The 22,524-nt window shown below is 43.0% G+C and overlaps 1 protein-coding gene across 6 annotated transcripts in view; it reads left to right on the forward strand.

The window, feature by feature from the left end:
* The window catches only part of RGL1 (ral guanine nucleotide dissociation stimulator like 1), a 135,896-nt gene that overhangs the window by 87,710 nt on the left and 25,662 nt on the right, over positions 1 to 22,524 (forward strand). For 5 of the 6 annotated variants that reach the window (XM_081012131.1, XM_081012133.1, XM_081012132.1 and 2 more), the window contains 6 exons: positions 2,138 to 2,215; positions 10,541 to 10,725; positions 15,472 to 15,584; positions 19,791 to 20,006; positions 20,877 to 20,980; positions 21,748 to 21,832. In XM_081012131.1, the coding sequence (XP_080868257.1) occupies positions 2,138 to 2,215; positions 10,541 to 10,725; positions 15,472 to 15,584; positions 19,791 to 20,006; positions 20,877 to 20,980; positions 21,748 to 21,832 (781 nt within the window). Of the gene's footprint in view, positions 1 to 2,137; positions 2,216 to 3,650; positions 3,960 to 10,540; positions 10,726 to 15,471; positions 15,585 to 19,790; positions 20,007 to 20,876; positions 20,981 to 21,747; positions 21,833 to 22,524 lie in introns of those variants that run through there. The other variant, XM_081012135.1, reaches the window with a different exon arrangement.

Here is a 22,524-nt window from a genome sequence, read left to right on the forward strand (position 1 = left end):
GGCATACAGCTTCCGGGTCATGTGGCCAGCATGACTAAGCCGCTTCTGGTGAACCAGAGCAGCGCACGGAAACGCCGTCTATCTTCCCACCGGAGTGGTACCTATTTATCTACTTGCACTTTGATGTGCTTTCGAACTGCTAGGTGGGCAGGAGGAGGGACCGAACAACGGGAGCTCACTCCATCGCAGGGATTCGAACCGCCGACCTTCTGATCGGCAAGTCCTAGGCTCTGTGGTTTAACCCACAGCGCCACCCATGTCCCACAGTTCTAAAACTCACTCTTTAAAACAAAGTGGCCAAATTGCCTGATGAAAGTAGATTCATTATGTCACAGGTGCCTGCCAGTCAAAGTTGTGCACAGACAGAATCTGATGCAAACTGGAAACTGATATCACCCTAATTTGAACTTGGGGAAAATTTGTCTTTATTGCAGTGTGCTTCATGGGTGTAGCCAAAGGGAGGCAGGGAGGGGCAGCTGCCACCCCCATCAAGTAAAACAGAAGGAATACTTAACTAACCAATCACAATGGTTCTGCCCCCACTAACAAAAGTCCTGCCCTCCCCAACAAAAATCCTGGCCGCACCCATGGTGTGCGTCTATAGTTGTCTTACTTCTCAATAGTGTTTCATTTGCTCTCAACCTAAAATAATTCTATTTCATTTCATTCTAGCTCATGTTTTCTCTTACATATCCCTCTGCAAATTTAGGGGTGCTTCATGACATTACGTAGCAGCCTTGGTATGCCACTGACTGTGCACTAGACAGTGGCAGGGAGCCACAGCTAATCCCCACAGTTTGAAGCAACCCTTAATAAAGAAAATGTTCTGGTTTGTCAGTATGGAAGATTCTTTACCATGTAGTAGTTTTGAGAACAAGTTATTCTCTAATTGCATGCTGCATTCTTTGATTCATATACAAATGTGGGAAGATGTGTGTGAGTGGGGAGGGGGGACCCAGTAGCTCAGGGGGCGCAAGCAAGGCATGCTGTTTCCCGCCTATTTGTCCTCAGTGTGACATGGAAAGCTCAGGTCCTGCTGCCAGCAGAGAGTGCCTCAATACCTTAAGTTCATAGCACACAGTCTTCTCACAGCGAGAGGCACCGGATCACACTAAACAGACATTAAGTGTGTCCAACGCAGTGGTCATGTGCTTGTTCTGCAATTCCATAGATAACACCATAAAAATTTAGTACTGATTCATACCCAATGCACTTTACAACAGAAGAAAGTGATGCTGCAGAAAAGGGATAAAAAAAATGTTCAGAGTTGAATCATTGTCAGACACACATTGCTTACTTGATACAAAATGCATAGCTATATGAAACATGGATGGGGAACCTGCAGCCCCACACAGCCTGATGTTGATGAACAACTCCCATCATCCTTGACCATTGGTCATGCTGGCTGGGGCTTATGGGAGTTGGAGTCTGACAACATTTGGAGAGCCACAGGTTCCCCATCTCAGATATATTGCATATGTAAGCATGTAATAATAAAGATACATAAACTGAAGTGAAAGTATGTTAATGTTAATTCAAATTCTGCATTGGTTAGGAAAGTTAGTACCAAGCTCTTCATTCCTTATGTATATAATTGATTTGCTACATTAGCTTTTAGAAGTTTGCCTGCTGTTTGTGGAAGACTTTTAAGCACTTATTTTATGCATTGATACTTCCCTGGAGCCCTTGGAACAGTCAGAAATAATATATAAATGAATATTTACAGTCCTGTAAAAGAAAGCATGGATGTTTTCATATTCCTGATGGAGAGTTTGTGTAATCAGGTCTTTTAAACAAAATATTTATGTAAAAAAGAGTTCACATTTGGAACTACTGAACTATCTACCTGGCTTAGTAACCCTCATGAGATACTGATGGCCAAGAAGCAGCTGGGGGAGGGGGGGACAAGAGAAAGAGGAAAGGCTGCGTTTCACTTTTTTCCTGCCTTTCAGCTCCTTAGCTGGTCCTGTGGAAGCAGCCTTCCAGTGGTGTTAAACTTCCTGTTATTTGCTAGTTAGGGACCAGGGGAGTTTTTAATCAGGTCTTAATATCGGATTCCTTAAACATGGCTCTCCCCTCCACCCACCCTTTTATTTTTAAGCACTGCCTACAGTTTATATTTTCCTGTTGCATTTAGATATGGAAACCTGGAGATCTCAAACTGTGAAGAAGATGGGAGCCAGAACTCTGCTGAGACCAAAACACTACTCAGGAAGTAAGTGTCGCATTTCTCTGAACAGCAAAAATCACAGCCAGAATGGAATACTGAGAAGAGGATGTGGTCAGCTAGTCCTTGGTAAACTTTACATCAATCGGCTTATTGCGTGCTCAGCTGCAGAGCCTCCACCACCCTGGGGCAATGCCTCTGCATGCAAAGTTTAGGTGGCCTAACAGGGATTTTGTGCAGAGTGGGATGTTTGTTGCCTGGTGTCCAACTCAATGCCCAGGTAAGACAGGGAAGTGGCAGGACCTTCTGTTTTTTCCGCTGCTAATGGAATGCCAAAGTCAGCAGCCATCTGTTGGAATAAATACAACACATCCTGACAGGAATCTGAACCAGTTGGGCCAATAATCATCTGAATAATGTGTGATATGCCCGGAACAGGACTTAAGCTTAGTGGCCCATTCTACAAATGTGCTGAAGGTTTCAAAGGCTGCGCATGTGATAGAGCACCCCATAGGCATTGCCTTATCCAAGTGCCATTGATCCTGGAATTTGAAGCCTAGCAGATGAAAGTCACTAGGATGAACAGGAAGCAGGCGAAAGGCCAACTCCATGTTACACTTTGCGAGCAATGCCCCACATCCACACTCCTTGATCAGCTTCATCACATGATCAAAGGAGGCATAACACACAGTACACAATTCCTGAGGGATGACGTCATTTACTGAGCCCTGTTTTGGATGGGACAGATTGTTAATCATGTGGAACTCACTGGGCGTCTTCTTGGGAGCAATGGCCAAAGGTGATACATTGAGGTTATCGAATGGAGCATGAGAGAACGGGCCCACTATTCTGCCTAATTTTTCCCCTTTAGAATCTTACACCATGCCACCTCTGGCACTTCCCTGACCGATTTTTGAATAGATGAGTTAGTGGGAGGAGGACACCTGCAGCTGGCATACGGAAGCCCTTGCTAAAACCTTTTACCAGTTATTCTACGGCCGCTTTTATCAGGATACAAGTGAAGAAAGGGGAGCATGGCAGGTAGGGAGACAGATGCAGCAAGAGAGGCACCACGTCGGGCCACAACCACCGCTCATTGAGGAGGTACGTTACATAAAGGAAGGCCACAACTTTGTCGCAACTGTGCAAAGGAGTAAACATCAGAAGCGCTGATTGCCACAAAGGAAGCCAAATGCAGGGACCAATACGTGAAGAGGTTTATGAAAAGCAAGATAGCATTACTGATCCTACTAAAGGTTAAGAGCACAAGCTTATGCATGTCTGCTCAGACCTATGTCTTATTGAGACCCTTATAATTCTCTTGGGAGTTCCACTTCATCTAATGGTACATGAAAATACGGATGCTTCCAGATGGGAGTTTATTATGGAATCGGTGGTGCTTATGTCCACAGGTCTTTAGTTTTGTTTTTGTTTTGTTTTGCAGTATTTAAACAAGGCTGTGATCATCAAAGTGCCAACAGAAATGACTTCCTCTTTAAACATTTAATCCAGATTTCCCCTTACCAAGGAAAATCCAATAGGTACATAGGAACATAGCAAGCTGCCTCATACAGAGTCAGGTATTTGGTCCTTCTGACTCAGGACACCCGTGCTTCTCAGACTGTCTGCTGCGAGGACAAACAGTTTATTTTCTCTAGTGGGCCCTGGACTGGATTTGGTCACGGAAGTGGCCCACCCAACCTGGGCTGTAGTGGAGTCAGGGACCAGCACTGGGCTGTGGACCACCACTCTGAGCAGCCCTGACCGGCAGTGGCACTCCGGATTCAGACAGGTACTGAACTTGGGGCCTCCTGCATTCAAAACAGACACTCTCACCACTGAGCTACTGTCCTGTATAACCAATTATACATCTGTAGTCACTGCTGATACAGAGGCATGTTGGCACATTTTGCAGGATTGGTGGTATGTCATGCGTCTGGTGGGTGTCCTCTATTGCCACACTTGTTTGTGCCTTACAATCTAACCATTTTGTTTCTGGCAACTGCCAATATTGGAATCTTATTTCTATTTATTGTTGCATGTTCGGGTTGGGAGAGAGACTCGGGATCTCCCTGCTGAAAATGTGGGGGGTTACATGTGTAATTGTGGTGCCTCATTTGTTTTGGGGAGGCTTGGTCCTGGGAGCCAGTGCAGCAGAGTCGCTGTTTGGCTGTTTGGCATGTTCTGCTTGGCTCACAGGGTTCTGCTGCTTGGAAACCGGGACCAGATTGGGTCTCCCGTTGTCAATCCAAAGGTGGAAGGACTGGCTGCAACCATGACTCTTGCCACCAATCTGCTTTGCAAGCAAAATAAAATAAAATAAAATGAAATTGTTTGCCGATTTGCACCAGCAAGTGAGCACTACTGTTTTGAGCCCATGTTTTCACCTTCAGAAAGTCATGCTAAATGTTGAGACTACCGTCCCCAAGGGCTGCATTTGCATATCATGATAAACTGTCTTATCATGACTGGAGTGAGCCTACTCTTCTTAAACTCATGTGCTCTCCTCTCCCCTCTCCTGCTCAACAGCCACAAGGAAGGAATTTGGAAGCTTTTCCTTTTGCTTTCTGTTAACGCTGGTTTTTCATATTGTTCAAACCCAACTAACTGCAGTTAGTCTTAGCTACTGTTTGCTTGAAACAAGGCAACTTAAAACCAAGGCTTGTTTAAATAACCACAGTTAAAATTAACCACAGTTTAAAGTTTAGTCATAATTCTAGAATGTGGTTATTTTATTTTTTCATTAAATGTGTATACCGCCCTTCATTCGAACATCACAGGGCAGTTCACAACAAAAAATACAAAATGAGACCACAAAATACACTATACCACACTGACTCTAAAACTTAAAATCCTGGCAGTAAGAATAAAACTAGGGGTGGGCGTGTCTATTTCAGGATCTGAAGAGGCTTATAGTCTGTCCTTCTCACCTTTCCAGAAAGAATAGTATGGCTTCAGGCAAATGGATTAACCTTTCAGGCCTTGAGAAATGTACCATCTTGGCATATACCGGTACACTGTGTTTTCCTGTGTAGATCTGACTAGCTCTGTTCTTCTCCCTCTGCCTTTTGTTATGAAGTACTTTGTATCACACGAGACAATTTAAACCTTGTCAGATATGCCTGGGAGACTTTAGCATAATATTGCGGGTACATAAACTGGCTGATAGCCAAAAGGGGCCTGGGCATGACTCCAGACTGAGCCACTGATTCCTGTCTGACTCTGGGCAAGTCTCTTGACCTTCGTATGTTTTGGTCAGTCCAGCTATAATATTGAACTAAATTGCTGCAGATGGGACCCCCCCCTTTCTCAGACACAATGGATATGTTTTGCTAGATTTCATGGGAAAATTAGTTGCTGCAGATATGAAACTTGGTGATATGGACTTGCTGCAGAGTGCAATACAAGATACGAAATGGTTTTCGGCCTTGAGTATATGTAAATGAGTAGATTGTAGACTCCTAAGAGCAGAAGCTTTTCGTTTTAAAATTCTGGCAAGCTCCAAAGCGCATTGATGGTGCTGTGTAGATAAAACAAAGATAAAGGATCATATTTGCATGTTGCAAAAAGGCAGCACCCGGGGGCCTGGCTTTTGGGTGCATTTATCATATTGCAGAATATTAGAACCTGCAATAGCAATGGCTTTAATGCAACCTTGGGACTCTTTTAACGAAATACCGGTAATTACATTATTTCCTAAAACATAATAGATGGTTAATTTTCCTATCATCCTGTTTATGCTGCTTATTTTTTATTATTAATCCATGCAAAAATACAAATTGTGCTTTTTGTTCCTTTTTTCTTGGCAAAGTGTTTGAGTTTGTGTGGGACTCTAAAGCACGCCCTGCAGGCTATGCCTTGAGCAATCTGAACTGGAGGGGGGTGAGGTGGGCTACCCCATTGGCCTGGCAATATACTAACTAGCTGACAAGGCAAAAGTGACAGAGAACAGTAACTGAGGGTGAGGGCAGCGGTCCATAGCATCCTCCTGCTCACTGCTGCTTGGGTGTAGCAAGGGTTTTTGTTTTGGGGGGGGGTCAGCTGAACTTTTTTTAGGGGATCCATCAAAGTGGCTGAGCTTTTTTAGGAGATTCCCCCCCAAGTTGTTGAGCATTTTGGGGGATATCAAAAAAGAGGACATTACAGGGGCAGGCTTTGGTTGGGGGTGTCAGGCTTTTTCGGGGGGGGGGTACCACTCTTGGCTAGGCACATGCGCTGGAACAGACAATACCTCTGAAGCAAGAAGCATACTCCAGTAGGCAATTACCGGCTTACTGACAGTAGCATTATTTTTGTAACACTAAAAGACCAGATCAGGAAGAGTTAAAAATAACAGGGTGCAAACTGAAGTGAAATGGCATTGAGACTGTAGAATCTTAATCCAAACTGGTACCAAGAACTGGATCACATATCTAGTAACAGTCTCTACACAGATTAGATGTATTTCATTCTATTTAGTAATCATTTCTACTGTAGCACCTAGACACATACATTCACATATGCAAACTTAATGTAAACTCTGTCCTGTTTCTGGGAATGTATTCTCTCTTGGCATTGTGTAAGTGGCAATACTAACTGCAGTTGTTTTTTAAAATGATGTTGATGATGATGCACTTTTCAGCTCATGGATTCTTTGTGGGCAGGATCTTTTTTGCCCTTTGTCTCCTCTTGGGTTTATTATTCATCCAGTAAAGCACGGTGTCCTGTTTCAGTGTTACATAAATAATTGCACCAAAGGAATGGACTTAAGAGAAGCAGCCACTGAATGAATGTGAGATGAGTGAAAGCATATTGGCTGAAGGCCTCCAGAGCCTGGGAAACCTGCAGTGGGATATGTTTAAAGTTTTGTTTGTGCTGTTGAATGCAATCAACTTTCATTCTTGCAAAGAGTAAAATAACAAAAGAAACCAATGTGGCTGAAATGAGGAGACAAAGGGCCAAATGGTGGCAATTAAGAGAACGAGAAAATGGGGAAGGTTATAAAAACAAGCCAGATTATTTGCACAATGGGGAAAGGAGGAAAAGTGAGTAATGGCAACAGTGGTTGAGGCATGGTCAATTTAAAAGCAAATATCATTAAAATGTAGAGGCCTGGCACAACATTCAGCAGTCACCCTGGGGACCTAAGTGTACTGTCAGTTGCAATTATGGGGAAACCAGATATTCCATGGATCTTTAGTTTTCATGCATGCCCACATAAAAACCAAGGACCACCATTCTAGAGGAGACCACATACTTTGTGTGTATATGTTACAGATTGAATCCAGAGGTTCTCCCAGCAATGCAGGTGTGGGATTTGGTACTGCAGCAGCAGGCTCCATAGGGCGCAACTTCTTAGATAGGAACGTGTCTTGGAAGATGACAAAACTACAATCTGTAATAGGGTGTGAATATTTTTTAAATGTTCATAGCCATTTAGAGTAGTTGATGGCCACCTGGCGGTATGTGGGCTGAGTTTTGCCCCCAGTACTGGCTGCATTTCAGCCTCCCTACCCTTCTGTATCTGTGCAAGGGAGGAAACTCCCATCTCTCTGGGTGGGCATGCACAATGGAATAACCACCCTCCTCCGTGTTTGATGGACAAAAACTGAAGCAGAGGTTGTGGTAGTTCATTGGCAAGGACATGACTTTCTGCAGGGTACAAAGTGCCAAAGTATATGACTTCCCAAGTTGATCTTATTGTCCGGTCTCGCCTCAAAAAATGAGGCTGCCATAGTCTGGTCTCATTAAAGCACCAAATATCAAACAAAATAAGAGCTAAAGCTAGTTGAGCTTCAAGCCTCTGGAAGCTGGCCTCTTCTTCCTCCCCCTTCCCCCTTCCCCAGCCTTGTTTGTTATTCTCTGTAGAGGGCATTATCAAGAGCTTACTAAAGGGTGGAAGTATTTGTGAAGCACAAAACTCTCAGCCTGCATCTGCAAGCTGTCGCCCTCAAAAGCACAGCCAAGAATCAATAGTGTGTTGTGGCCAAGACAATTACTATAAGCTAAACTTTAAACAAATGCATGGTTCATAGAAGTGAGGTTTATTAAAAACTTTTCAGAGAGCCATCTCTCATTGTGAAGAATGGAGTCAATTATGGCAGTGTTTTTTCTGTTTGAGAATAAGCCTATTAGCTGTATCTGTGTCTTTGACTTGACAAGAACAGGGAGTTTCTTCGCAGGGACCATTCAAGCTGCTGCAAGGTTTGGGTGCTTGTCCAAACTTTTTCCAGGAAGTGTTCCTTCCTAATACACTGATTAAATAGTCGGCTGATAGGAGGTCAGTGTGCTACAAGCACTGTCCGCATAGCTTGTCTTTTTAAGTCCTTACTGACTGACATTATTTCGTTGGTGAAATCAGTCTATGATAACTTTCATTTCAACTCCTCTGTGAGTGCCGCTGTGTATTTCATGCAGAAATAAAATAAAATAGTGACTTCTACACTTTCCCACACTTCAGGATAAATCACAAGAAAGTCACATTAGTAAAACACATTAGATACATGCACAGCACATGCATTTTGGCATGAGTCTGCCACACGGTTATGTCAGGTTTCAAGGGTGCCTTCCTTTGTCCAAGGAAGTTCAACCTCTTACCAAAACACTTAGCCAGGAAAGCCTGGTTCTAGGTGCAGCAGAGTCTCAACAAGCCAAGGTCACACACAGATAATCATTCTAAGTCCAAAACAAGTTGAGGAAACACTTTCAAGGTCAAGGTCTCAGATTGTTCAGCAAAGGGGAGCAGCAGGACCAAGGAGCCAGAGGCTGGTGTTGTTTCCAGCAACTGGAAAGATCTATCCTCCGCCTGCGCTACTTTTTTGAACCAAAACAGTGTTGACTGCCAAGGTGATTTTCAAAATCTAATTGAGTTGGGGAATTTTAGTTTTGAAAATTTGCAGTCCTGGAAGCTGGTATGTTTTAACTTATTCTTGGCTTCTCTTGCTTGTTTTTGTGTTATTTATATCATAATGGCCATTGGTTACAAACAGTAAAAATCTGACTGACTGGTATCACAGTAAGTAAAAGGTCTGGAGGCTATCTATTCCATTTTCTAAATGAAAATTAAAAAACCCCCTCAAGGATGTAGCCTTGAATACCCCTCCCTTTAAATTTAGCCCCCTCTCACTGTAAGTTGGGGAAGCTGGAATTACATGGGGATAGCTTTCTTTCATCCCTCCTGACATAATGTCTTCAGAATGGGATCTGATGGATCCCAGGCTCATGAGGGCTTACTGTCAGAGAGCAAAAGCTGAGCCACTCCTACAGATCATTTCCTGCCTAGGAATATACCCCCATCCAGAAAGGGGACATGTATGAAACACTCCCCATCGTCTTGCTGATGTGCTCCTTGTTTGACTAGTGCTTTTTTCCTTTCCCTTGCAAGGGAGAGCTCTTGAGTTTAAAATATTTAAAGCTATGTGTTTTGTAAGGCTCTTGCTTTTGTACCGTGGTCCTTGTTCTAAAAATAACAAGAAATGTCAGCCTTTTGGGTTTAGTTCTGCTTGCTTACTATAAGTATACCTGTACATTGAATGCTTCTATTATTATGGATAGTTACACAAGGGATTTAAACCTTAGTTCTGATGGGAAACTTTGGACAAGCCTTTCCTTGATATCCAGAATGATATTTAGTCTAAATTTTTGGGAATTATATAGCATGAAGACACTGAAGAAAAAATGCTGTATAGTGTGACAGTAGAGCTTAAACGATTAGTGTTGCAGGAGAAGAGAATGAGAAGTTCTTTCAGCACCTCCCTTATTCATTTTCTTTGGAAAGTGCCTGTAGGGGCCTGTGTAAACTGCAAACAGTTTTGTTACGATTTAAATGTCATGACTTTCATTACAGCTTGCAGTTGCAGGGAGTCTTTTTCAGTCGGGGGCAGCATTCTGGGGGTCATATGCCAGCCTGCAGAGCAATGGATGTGACTCTCACCTTTTTACCTTCAAGTCACACAGAAGTAAGATGTAGGCATCTCGGCACCTCTCCATCCAGACAAGCAAGAAGCATCATCAGAATTCAAGGACACATTCCCTCATATTTGCATAGGGATGTCTTTAGTTTTAAAACTCATTTTAGCCATTGTGGGGCGAACTCTGAGGGGCTGCTGGGTACCACTGTGAGTCAGTTAGATTTACATTACTGTATTATTTTTTTAGTGGCCAGTTGGAGAAAAAAGAGAGAACAAATCTTTAGTCAAATTGTTCCACTGATGGAAATGGGAAGTGCAGTACTCATTGCCTGAGGGCCTAGCTGGCAGCTTGCCACCACCTGCTCCCTGGTAATTTATCAGAGCTACGGATGCACTGTTATTACTGTTCTTGTGCAAGTTTATTGGAATACAGCCCGAGAACCCTGATGGTGAATCTAACCTTGTACAATGTGCTTCTTTCCAGTGCCATAGCCTCCATCTTGAGAGCCTGGTTAGACCAGTGCTCTGAAGACTTCCAAGAGCCACCCCATTACTTTTGTTTGAGAAAACTTTTGGATTATCTGACTCGGGTCATGCCGGGCTCGGACCCAGAAAGAAGGGCACGGCACCTGTTGGAGCAGTTTCAGAAGCAAGAGCTGGTGAAAAACAGTAAGTATTATCCTGGAATGTTACAAATAAATAATTACATGCTGCATATGTTTGAACAGCTTTGGGATCAATAGGATTACATTGGCCAAGAGGATTGTATACTTTGCACTATATGCTTAGTGAATCTAAGTTATCTGCTGCTGTTCAATGAGAGGTAGGAACTCAACTGGAGAATAGCCCTCTACCCAAGGCATCATGGATTTTGAAGCAGCACAAACTCAGGACAAAAGGGAGAAATGAGCAAAGAGGAAGGCACGTTTGGCAAATCCTCACCATGAGCAACTCCCATCTGGAAACCAGTGTCCCCGCTGTGGAAGGATGTGTGGATCCAGAATTGGACTCCACGGCCACTTACGGACTCACTGCTAAGACTGTGTTAATGTACAATAACCTTACTCTGCCACAAGTGTCACCAAAGAAGAAGGAACTCAAGCATTCACCACCAAGTCATTTGCCTTGTGTTCCTACATCATTGAAAATTATAAATGCCAGTTCAAAATTCCATGCTGGAGATGTTGGCATGTAGGTAAAGGTAAGGTAAAGGACCCCTGGATGGTTAAGTCTAGTCAAAGGCAACTGTGGGGTGCGGTGCTCATCTCACTTCAGGCTGAGGAAGCCAGCGTTTGTTCACAGACAGCTTTCCAGGTCATGTGGCCAGCAGGACTAAAGCACTTCTGGCAACAGGACACCGTGGTGAGTGCCAGAGTGTACAGAAATGCCGTTTACCTTCCCGCTGCAGTGGGTACCTATCTACTTGCTTTCGAACTAGCAGGAGCTAGGACAGAGCAACGGGAGCTCACCCCATCATGGGGATTCAAACTGCCAACCTTCCGATGCGGCAGGCCCAAGAGGCTCAGTGGTTTAGACCACAGCGACCGTTGACTCAATGCACAGATTTTTCACTTCTGAAAGAGCCTTCTAATGTTACTTTCCTGTGATCAAGCCAGCTTTTTTCAGCGACGGCATTTGTGTCATGAAACGTCTTTCCTTAGCTGCTGTCATGACAAAGGAAGTGTCAGTGGTTGTTTTTTCCTATCTGAGTGGTGCATTGGTAACAGCCAAGGACAAAGGGAAAATTTATGTTACCAGGTCAAAGGGCCCACTGGAACAATTGTGAATAGTAGTGACACTGGAATGCTATGCCTGACAAATAGCCTTCCCCATCTCCCGAGACAGAAGGTTTCCTATGGGCAAAAATTAGCATTGCTAGAAGGCTATTGAAACCTGTGCAATGAACGTAACCATTTCAGTGACCGGCTTTCGCAGAAAGGCGGCAGGAAGTGGACAGGAAGCGACAATGCAAGATAAGAAAACAATACAATAAGGATCAGCTCTTCTGAGCCCCTTTAAACCTCACCTACTTGAATGTTCCAGAAATTATGACCAAATTACACTGTTAATCAGCTGTGGTGCCAAATTGCTATTATCCATTTATTATCCTTTTTATTTTTATTTTTTAAGGCTGACTGCCTCATACCTAAATGGTTCTTCTCATCAGAAATTCCAGAGCCTACAAGTGTTGCTAATTTGTGTCTAATTATGTTCTTTTCTGGATTTGGTTCCAGCGGATCAAACAAAGGAAGTCTAAATACCAAGGTCTATAATTAGATATTCACAGGCTGAGCAATGGTTCCCACAGAACCTCCTAGGTACAGAAGCCTTGCCTCTAATTTCCCCATGAAAAGATTTAAGTATTTCTCAGCTGAGCTGCAGATGTTTCAGGGAGGACAATCCATCCAGATATTGAACACTTAAAGGAATAATATTGTTAGAAAAGTAACAATAAAATATGAGTGCCGATAGTTTGGGGAAAAGATTGAAGCTGCTTGTGTTGTTGTTCTTTTTATTAGATGGTTGTGCTTCTATCACAAAACAGAGGCAATGGCACCCTCCCTCCCACCATTGTGCATAACTGGAACTCGTTTATTTAATGATACACGTTTCTAAAATATTAGAAGAGACTGTCAGCTTAGGCAGTCTATGCACACAGGCCAGGCTCCAAATCTCTGTGCAACTAATTCTTGGGGTGGGGGCCTTTCAAAATATTAGTTTTCCTTGAACAGCGGCCCCCAGTCCCTCGCCACATGATGTGCTGCTTCTGAAATTGAGGGGAGTTTCCCAAGCAGCTTGTGATGGGATGTGGGTGTAGATGGAGGGGGGTGATGGTTAAAGCTATTCAGAAGAGGGAGGGGAGAAAGTTTTAATTCCACTGGGTTTGGGCAAGTGTTGGGCCAAATAGCTTGCTTGATGCTGGTCATGGGCTCCAACAGTTCTCATGGTTGGACCTTTTTAGGATCTGTTTTGCCTCTTGCCCTGGAACTTCAGGACTGGTACTTCAAGTAAGACATTCTGCACACTGACCCACCTGAACAAGGTTTACTCTGAGAGGTGAATGAAGCATAGAACCAACCGCGATGGAAATTGTTTGGAGACGGGGGGGGGGGTGCTTCTGTGAGAGGAGGTGGGGTGCTGAGGGATAGATGTTCCTACCCCACAATAAAGAATTACACTAAGAGCCTTTTTGTCCTTTACCATTTTCACACATTTGCAGGTGTATTCTGCAACATGTCAGTGATACAATAATAGTGGATTAGTGATAGATTTATACTAAATCAGGCATAGGCAAACTTGGCCCTCCAGATGTTTTGGGACTACAACTCCCACCATCCCTAGCTAACAGGACCAGTGGTCAGGGATGATGGGAGTTGTAGTCCCAAAAAACATCTGAAGGGCCGAGTTTGCCTATGCCTGTACTGTACTAAACCATCCACACATCATTCCGCTTTATTAGTTCTGCAATACATCTCATGGCTGTCTAGAAGGACACTCTTGCACTGTAGTGCAACAAAAAGTGGGACAAAAATAACCTTGGAACATTTGTAGTATAAAAAAGGACTCACAGCATTATTATGAATATAAAATCAGAAAAGTTCATGTTTCAATGCTTTACACTTGTTTCAGACTTTTAAAATGTTGTGTTTTAAAGTGTTGTGACCTGTTCTTAGGACCTTAGGGTGGGTAAATTAATAATAATAGTAATATCGGTTGAAAGAAGAGTGGGATCAAAATGTGATAAATAAATAACATAATCAGTTCCTATAGTTAACCTCTTCTGAAATATATGGCTTAGAAGCAAGGATTTACTGAATCTCCACCCTCTTTGAAATGATTTTTGGACTTAACAGAAGAAAGTCTGTTTTCTTCTGGCCCAAGTCCATTTTAGTAAGATAATGTGTCCTTAGTGCAGGAGATTCCTAGCCCTTCTGTCACAATCTGGGAGGGGTGGCTAACACCCCAGAGGACAGGATCACACTTCAAAACGACCTTGGCAGATTAGAGAACTGGGCCAAAACAAACAAGATGAATTTTAACAGGGAGAAATGTAAAGTATTGCACTTGGGCAAAAAAAATGAGAGGCACAAATACAAGATGGGTGACACCTGGCTTGAGAGCAGTACATGTGAAAAGGATCTAGGAGTCTTGGTTGACCACAAACTTGACATGAGCCAACAGTGTGACGCGGCAGCTAAAAAAGCCAATGCAATTCTGGGCCTCATCAATAGGAGTATAGCATCTAGATCAAGGGCAGTAATAGTGCCACTGTATTCTGCTCTGGTCAGACCTCACCTGGAGTACTGTGTCCAGTTCTGGGCACCACAGTTCAAGAAGGACACTGACAAACTGGAACGTGTCCAGAGGAGGGCAACCAAAATGGTCAAAGGCCTGGAAATGATGCCTTATGAGGAACGGCTAAGGGAGCTGGGCATGTTTAGCCTGGAGAAGAGGAGGTTAAGGGGTGATATGATAGCCATGTTCAAATATATAAAAGGATGTCACATAGAGGAGGGAGAAAGGTTGTTTTCTGCTGCTCCAGAGAAGCGGACACGGAGCAATGGATCCAAACTACAAGAAAGAAGATTCCACCTCAACATTAGGAAGAACTTCCTGACAGTAAGAGCTGTTCAACAGTGGAATTTGCTGCCAAGGAGTGTGGTGGAGTCTCCTTCTTTGGAGGTCTTTAAGCAGAGGCTTGACAACCATATGTCAGGAGTGCTCTGATGGTGTTTCCTGCTTGGCAGGGGGTTGGACTCGATGGCCCTTGTGGTCTCTTCCAACTCTATGATTCTATGATTCTATGAATCTTTTATCTGCCCTTCTGATGCTCAGGCTCCCCATGAGATTCTCCTGCTTCAACATAAGGTGGAGGTCATCATTATTATTTTGTAGCATACTGTGCCAAACGGCTCAGGGCTATGCTGAGATGTAAGAGGCTACGTTTGGTTCACTTTTTACTGCAGACCAATACAATCCACATTCCCAAATGTATTTACAAATTAGAACACAAATCCCAGTTGGACTGTGGCCTTCTCTCAATTTTGCAGTGCACCTTTTGATGTGCAGGAAAGTGTTCACAAAAAATATATTTTACATTGAAAATGTGTATTTTCCAGAAAGAAGCCTGGAAAAATGAGTATTTTATGTAAAAGTGCATACAAATTGTGAACAATTTAACTGTGGACTTTTCATGCAGTCTTTCCAAATATCATTAAAGCAGAATCCTTTTGCCTACAATTGGTTCTGGACTTTTCTTTCCCATTCTCTCTTTCAGTTACTGAAACCTTATGCTTGCTTTTTGTCTCCGTATATACTCAGTGTAACAGGGTCCCAGCTTCCTCTGGCCTCCATAAAAGAGGTTTAGTAGGTGATGTTTTGCTGTATCTCACAGTATTATTATATTCTGGACAGATGGGATTCATGACACCTTTGCCCTTGAAGATAAAATGGAGATGAGTGGATCAGAAGAGTTCTCTTCTTTCCCAGAAGACCTTGTGGCAGAGCAGCTAACCTACATGGATGCTGTAAGTATAGCATATGCTTCAGAACGTGATTCTGAAATGTGTGCTGTGGAGAAGGCACAAGTTCCTGCTGGACTCATCCCAGGCTACACTGTTAGATCAGGAAGGAGACGGTTCCTAATCTGTTCCCACAACTTGGGACAGTTGTGCTTTCTCATTGTGTTGTCTTGTGTTGGTGGGTGGGACCCAATAAGGTCAATTCCTCAATCATCAAAGGCTTTTACCATCTGGTGGTTCCTTTTCTTGTAGCCTTTGACCCCTTAGACCTAATTGCAAGCACTGGCCATTTTCCTTCCCTCTTTGGACTGAAGACAATTCTGAGCCCTCCACTTGCTTACTAAAATGCAGGTAGACTTGGTCCTTAGTGAACTTGACCTCATGGGGAAGTGGGCTCTTAGATTACTTCCAATGCCATGTCTGCCATGTTGTTTTGTGTGTGCTGAGATGGCTTTATGGTTTGCAATTGTCAGAGCCTAAACAACTTTGCTCTCCAAATTATCCTCAGGGTCCTCTGTGAGTTTTGTTGGTGAATATTCTCCAAATGTCTGACTATTATTTGGCACATTAAAAAAAAAAAAAAGCTCAGCAACAGCATTAGACATTCAAATTTTTTGCAGTAGCAGTCAACACCTGTCAGGCTCCATCAGGACAAGTGTAACTGGCATGCTATAGGTAAATTTCAATGTCAAATTTTGATTCCAGTCTTCAGATATCTATCTTCTATATTAAAATTTCAACATAAAAAAATTAACTTTCTGTAACTGAAAATAGGCAGGGTGTCAATTTTATTTATTTCTTTTTTTTTTCAAAAGTTCATTTTTGTTCTATTTTTCTAGTTAAATGGTAAAGCTGTAAATGGGACAGCTTAGCTGGTAGAGCATGAGATTCTTAATCTCACAGATTGTAGGTACAAGCCTCACGTTGGGCAAAAGAGTCCTGAATTTTAGAGGGTTGGACTAGATGGCCCTCGTGGTCTCTCCCAACTCTTACAAGTCTATGATTCTATGACTTTGTGATATTCATCTTGCATCGTGTTCGTAGACATAACGTTGTACTAGGTTACTAGCAGTGGAGGGCATTAGTCCATTATCCCCCCATCCTCAGTCTGCCTCAGCCAGCCCCTGCCAGCCTGCCTTCTCCCTTGCAGCCACTCCAGGGGCCCCGCACTGGCTGCCATATTCCTCCTCCTTGGTCTCAGTGCTTCCATCATAGCACTTAGCTGGGAGGAGAATGGGGACAAAATGAACACATTGGCACTGGCTACGCCTTTGGTGGCCTTCCCGACTTCTGCCCTGCCAGCTCCTGTGGGTTACAAGTTGCCCATGAACTGGAAGCAAAAAAGTACAGTGGTACCTCGTTCCAGAGGTCCGTACTTAACCTGAAACTGTTCTTAACCTAAAGCACCACTTTAGCTAATGGGGCCTTCTGCTGCCGGAGCACGATTTCTGTTCTCATCCTGAAGCAAAGTTCTTAACCTGAAGCACTATTTTTGGGTTAGCGGAGTCTATAACCTGAAGCGTATGTAACCTGAAGCGTATGTAACCCGAGGTACCACTGTAATCGAAATAGCTGCAAAATACCATATTGGCCCAAATATAAGCTGCACCTTTAAAATTCGGGGGGGGGGGGGAGAAAAAAAGGCAATACCCGAATACAAGCTACTCCCTGAAAATTCTGCAGGCACTCACACCCGTTTTACCATATGTCTGTTTCAGCAGCGATACCATAAAAGCCAATTTTTGTGAGGTCGCTAATTTAAACTGCACTTTAACTTTTTATAGTCGGAATTTTTTGGGGGGAGGAAGGGTGGCTTATATTTGGGCCAATACGATAATACAGGTATGCCACAGCATATTAACAGATGATAGCTAAATTCAAACATAATATAAAACCATAGTTTGAGCTTCCAAAGCAGCAGACCACAATTTAGAGCTGCTTGTCACCCGGAAATAGATGTTTGCTTCCTTCCTTTGGTACTCAGGGCTCAGGGATGTGTGCTAAGTCCCTTTCTCTATTCCCTGTACACATTTGATTGCACCCCACTGTATAAGTCCAACACAATCATCAAATTTGCGGATGATACAACAGTGGTGGGGCTCATTAGTGAGAACGATGAGACTGCTTATAGGAAAGAAGTACAGGGGTTAATTCAATGGTGTAAAGAAAACAATCTTATGCTTAACACCAAAAAAACCAAAGAACTCATAATTGACTTTAGGAGAAAGAAAAGTGTATTTTTACCATTGCACATAAATGGCGAGGAGGTGGAGAGGGTTGGTAGTTTTAAATACCTGGGCATTTACATCTCTGAGGACCTCTCATGGACTGCAAATATTAATATGGTTGTGAGGAAGGTGCAGGGGAGGTTGTATTTCCTGAGAATGCTCAGGGGACTGAATCTATCTCAGCACCTACTTCTGTCCTATTATCACAGTACCATCGAGAGTGTCTTAACCTATAGTATATTATCGTGGTATGGGAGCAGCTCTGAAACGGATAAAAAAGCTTTACAGAGAATAATTAAAATTGCCCAGAATGTTATTGGGCTCCAACTACCAACCCTGGATGAGATCTTCACGTCTCGCACTTTGAAGAAGTCACACAATATCCTGAGAGATCCCACCCATCCTGCTCACAACTTCTTTGAACTGTTGCCTTCGGGCAGAAGATATAGGACAATGAAAACACGAACCACACGCCTTCTGAATAGTTTCTATCCAAGAGCTCTGATTGCACTAAATAATGATCTCAGGGCCAGTTGCAAGAAATAGCAAGCAGGGAGTAGGAAGGAATGAGACAGGTTTTTAGGTTATGTTATGCCTTTAATAGGTTATGTTACATTCTGGAGTATGATATGTTTTTATAGATTATGTCTGAATAGGATGAGAGTGTTGGAGATACGTGCAAATGTGTATGTGAACCCGGTCTTTGGGTGGGTGTTTGATTTTCGTTGTTGTGTATACTGTGTATATACGGACAATGACAATAAATTTATCTATCTATCTATCTATCTATCTATCTACTGTTGTACTTCTGACTAATGAATGAGCCCTCAATAGATGACCAAACTCAATAGATGACCTAATTCTACTCATGTATGGCCAATTGAAAGCATCAAAATGTTTATGAAAGCAGACTGGTAGAAGTCTGGTCTGCTTCTGCAGGTTCGAAATACTTATCTGATTCCATACCAAAGCAATTTGGCCATCTACTTCTCAGTGCTGGTGGACGGAATGAAAATGGTACATGGAATTCCAGCTGTCGAACTATTGTTTAATTGATATCAGATAGGACCCAGCTTGGCATTTAGATTCCAGATTTACTTTTTGGAATGTTTAGAAAATGTAGCTTGTTTCCCTAATAATGGAGTAATTCAGACAAAAATGCCTGAGAAAAAAATAAAAATAAGACTGAATGTGGCAAACCAAACTGATTTTCCCACTGCTAAAGAGTCAAACTTCTTTCTAAACTGAACAGTGTCTTATCTCTCCATTAGTGGGAAATGCTGCTCCAAACAAAGGTTTGGGTGTATACATAATTCCTGGAATTGCATAATTGAACCCCCATTGTCACTTTGCCATGGCAGAAAATCTGTTTAAAGCCAGGGAGGTGAACCTCTTTCAGTCACAGTGCTACTACATTCTATTGTGCGCAACTTTTTTTGTGTGGGGACACATGGTGGTGATGGGTGGAACCAGATGCAAAAAGTGGGTGGAGCAGTGGATGTGATCCTTTCCTACTGTCAAGAGTGTTTGTCAGGAATAAATCACACAGAGTGAAGTTATTTATTAGAAGAAACAAGGTCAACTCAAGAATGCCAGAGTCTTCTCTGTAGGTCTTGCCCCTATGAGGCAGCCTTCCCACAGCTGCCTAAATCTGCTCCTCCCGCGGGTCCTTCCCAAGCAGCCTGAGACTAGCCAACGCACCTGTCTCTGCTCCTCCCTTTTCATACCTCTTCTGGTCCTGGGAGACCAGGGGGGAGGGGAGCTTGTTGCCGCAGGATGGGGAGACCCCCTGGCTTCTTCACCAGCCTGACTCCTCTCTGCCTCCTGGCCTCCCTCCTCTCCTGCCTCTGCCTTTGATTCTGGACTTCTCTCTGCCACAGCCTCTCCCTGCTCACTAAACCCTGTGTTCAGCTTCGCAGATGTGCATTTCAGTGGGGATTATGAATAATATTGTGCTGATAATATGTATTTTGTGTTGTTGTAGAAACTGTTTAAAAGAGTGGTGCCCCATCAGTGCCTGGGCTGCATCTGGTCTCAGAGGGATAAGAAAGAGAACAAGCACTTGGCCCCCACCATCAGAGCCACCATTGCCCAGTTCAATTCGGTGACCAAATGTGTTGTCAGGACCATCTTGAATGGAAAAGAGCTGAAAACACAACAGCGAGCCAAGATCATAGAGAAATGGATCAATATTGCACATGTAAATATGCATTTTGTACAAACTGTCTCCCTGGGAAAAGGAAATAATCTGTCTTCATTATGGGAAACATCAGTGCCATGGATCTTTTGCTTTAATAATTTCATTAACGCTAAGCAATTTTTTTGTTTTTTTCTTCTACTCTAGGGTAGCTTTGGAAGTTGTAGTAGTAGTAGTAGTAATAGTAATAGTAATAGTAATAGTAATAGTAATAGTAATAGTAGTTAATAATCACATTTCTGTTTGTCCATCCTTTCCCTATTCATCAAAGGCATCCCATATGGTTACCCCATGTCATTCCCAAAGCCACCACCTAAGTCTATATGGCGAGACTATAAGTGGCAGTATGCTAGCCATCAAGGGAAGTACGCTGAATTAGCATTTGTCAGCCAAATTTGCTTTTTGGGTTCCATGCTTTTCCATGCCTAGAAACTTCTATTTGATGATAAAGAGTGTTGTGTGACTTAAAAGTAACACGAAAGCTTCCACAGGAGACAGTGATGTGAATATGTTTTTGAATAAATGCTCTTTAGTTCTCTTCAGCTTGGTCATAGAGGCCCATTTTTACTAATCTTATAACTGGGAGAGCTGGAAACTATTAAACTGAATCAACACCATTGCCACACACACACCAAAAGTTAAAAGTGAAGAAAACAAGAACAAGGTGCCAAAATCTACATTAAAGCTTATTTTTAGATGCTGGAAAGGGCCAGGGAGACACACTCTCTCTCTTTAAAGTGCTCAATATTTGTTCAGGTGGTTTTAGCAGTAAGAATTTACAGCAGCTGCCATACCCTAAAACAGGAAATCACCCATCGGTGTGTAATAATTGATATTTAACCCTCTTCTGTTTCTTAACCACCTCTTCTGCAGGAATGTAGGATCCTGAAGAATTTTTCCTCCTTGAGAGCCATTGTTTCAGCACTACAATCCAATTCCATCTATCGGTTAAAGAAGAGCTGGGCATGTGTCGCAAAGTAAGACTTTCCCACCTCTTCTTTGCAATGGAGAGCGACCTTGTTAACTGTTGTTGATCTTGCTGCTCCAGTGTGCGGGTCTCATGCCCAGTTCCTCCACAGTTGCTTAGAGGGTCCAGGAGGAGGCGACAGGGTGTGAGAGGCAAAGTTAGCCAATAGCCTCAAGAACAGTCCTCCTAATTATGCAGATTAGTGAAAATGCCTAGCCTAGAAATCTCCATAGGGAGAATATTGCCAGCTCCAGGCTGGCCAATTAGGACAAGGAAGCTCCCTTGCATAATGTGGTCGGTTTCCTGCAGTTCCTTCCCCTGACCAGAGTTGGGAGATGGTGGCATACAAGCTGAACCCCGATCTGACATCCCTCCAGTCCCCAGCTTGAGAAAGTGAATAGGCAAGACCTTCAAATATCTGTGGCTGATACCTGTAAGTTTCCCCCTGTGGTCACATAGCAGCTGTAACGGTTGAGGATCTTCATCAGGAAAAGTTCATGGAGAGCAGGATTAACCCACACACCCTTCACACAACAGTGTGCTATGAATTGGAGCCCATCCCCAGTGGGTACTATTACAAACTTTTAAGAAAACAGGAGACAATCTGTGGTCACAAATCTTTCACAGCCATCTCCTTTTGTGTCCCAAGTCCAGCCACGGGCTCAGGTTCTGACAAGACAACAGTAGCACCACAGTCTAATCTCAACACGTTTAGCTTTTAATTTGTTTTGGGATATCTGAAAACCTCAGTTTTCAATCATTTTCTTTTCTGCACAGGGACAGGATGTTGATGTTTGAGGAACTGTCAGAAATTTTCTCGGATCACGACAACTATTTGACAAGCCGGGAGTTGCTAATGCGGGTGAGAAGTAGTGGATATCTCAGTGGTGCATTAAAACATTGCTTTTTAAAACCTTGTGAGCACTGCTCTCAGCTCCCCCCCCCCTGCTAAAACGTACAAATGTGATGGGCTCCACTTGGATCAAAATGGAGCCAGACCTCTGATATTTACCATCATAAAGGTCATAGAGTGGCTGTTAATCTGTGACCATGGGGAAAGCCAACAACAAAATCTGAAATGTGACTGATTTGGGATAACTAATCCCTTAAAGGGGATGGTTTGAGTTTTCTATTCTATTCAACTGAGATGGGATGGAAGATATTGACAAGCACCCAGAAACCATGGAAAGCCAGTGGAATATTCAGAGATATGTACCATAGGAAAACTCATATGCAAAGGTTGACAAAATATGGATGTGTAAACTAATGCTTGGAAGCCTTATTGAGCTATTTTCTGAATATGTTTTTTCTTTTAATATCAGAAACCTGTTGGAAAGACAATAATCAATTAGATGGATGGGAAATCTATGGAGAAAAAGCTGCATTGGCAGAAGTGTTACTCTACATGTCAACGAGAGTATTGAGTACAATAAATTAAAAACTTTAGGAGGAAGAAAACTAATTGCAAAATCACTGTGTCTAGAAATACCTATTCAAATAAGAAATTGGGTACTTAAAACATTCACGCATACGCAGCCCAAGCTCTGAGAACAA

Source organism: Podarcis pityusensis, assembly GCF_964106645.2.
Source record: "Podarcis pityusensis genome assembly, chromosome: 6".
In the NCBI taxonomy this organism is placed as follows: Eukaryota; Metazoa; Chordata; class Lepidosauria; order Squamata; family Lacertidae; genus Podarcis; species Podarcis pityusensis.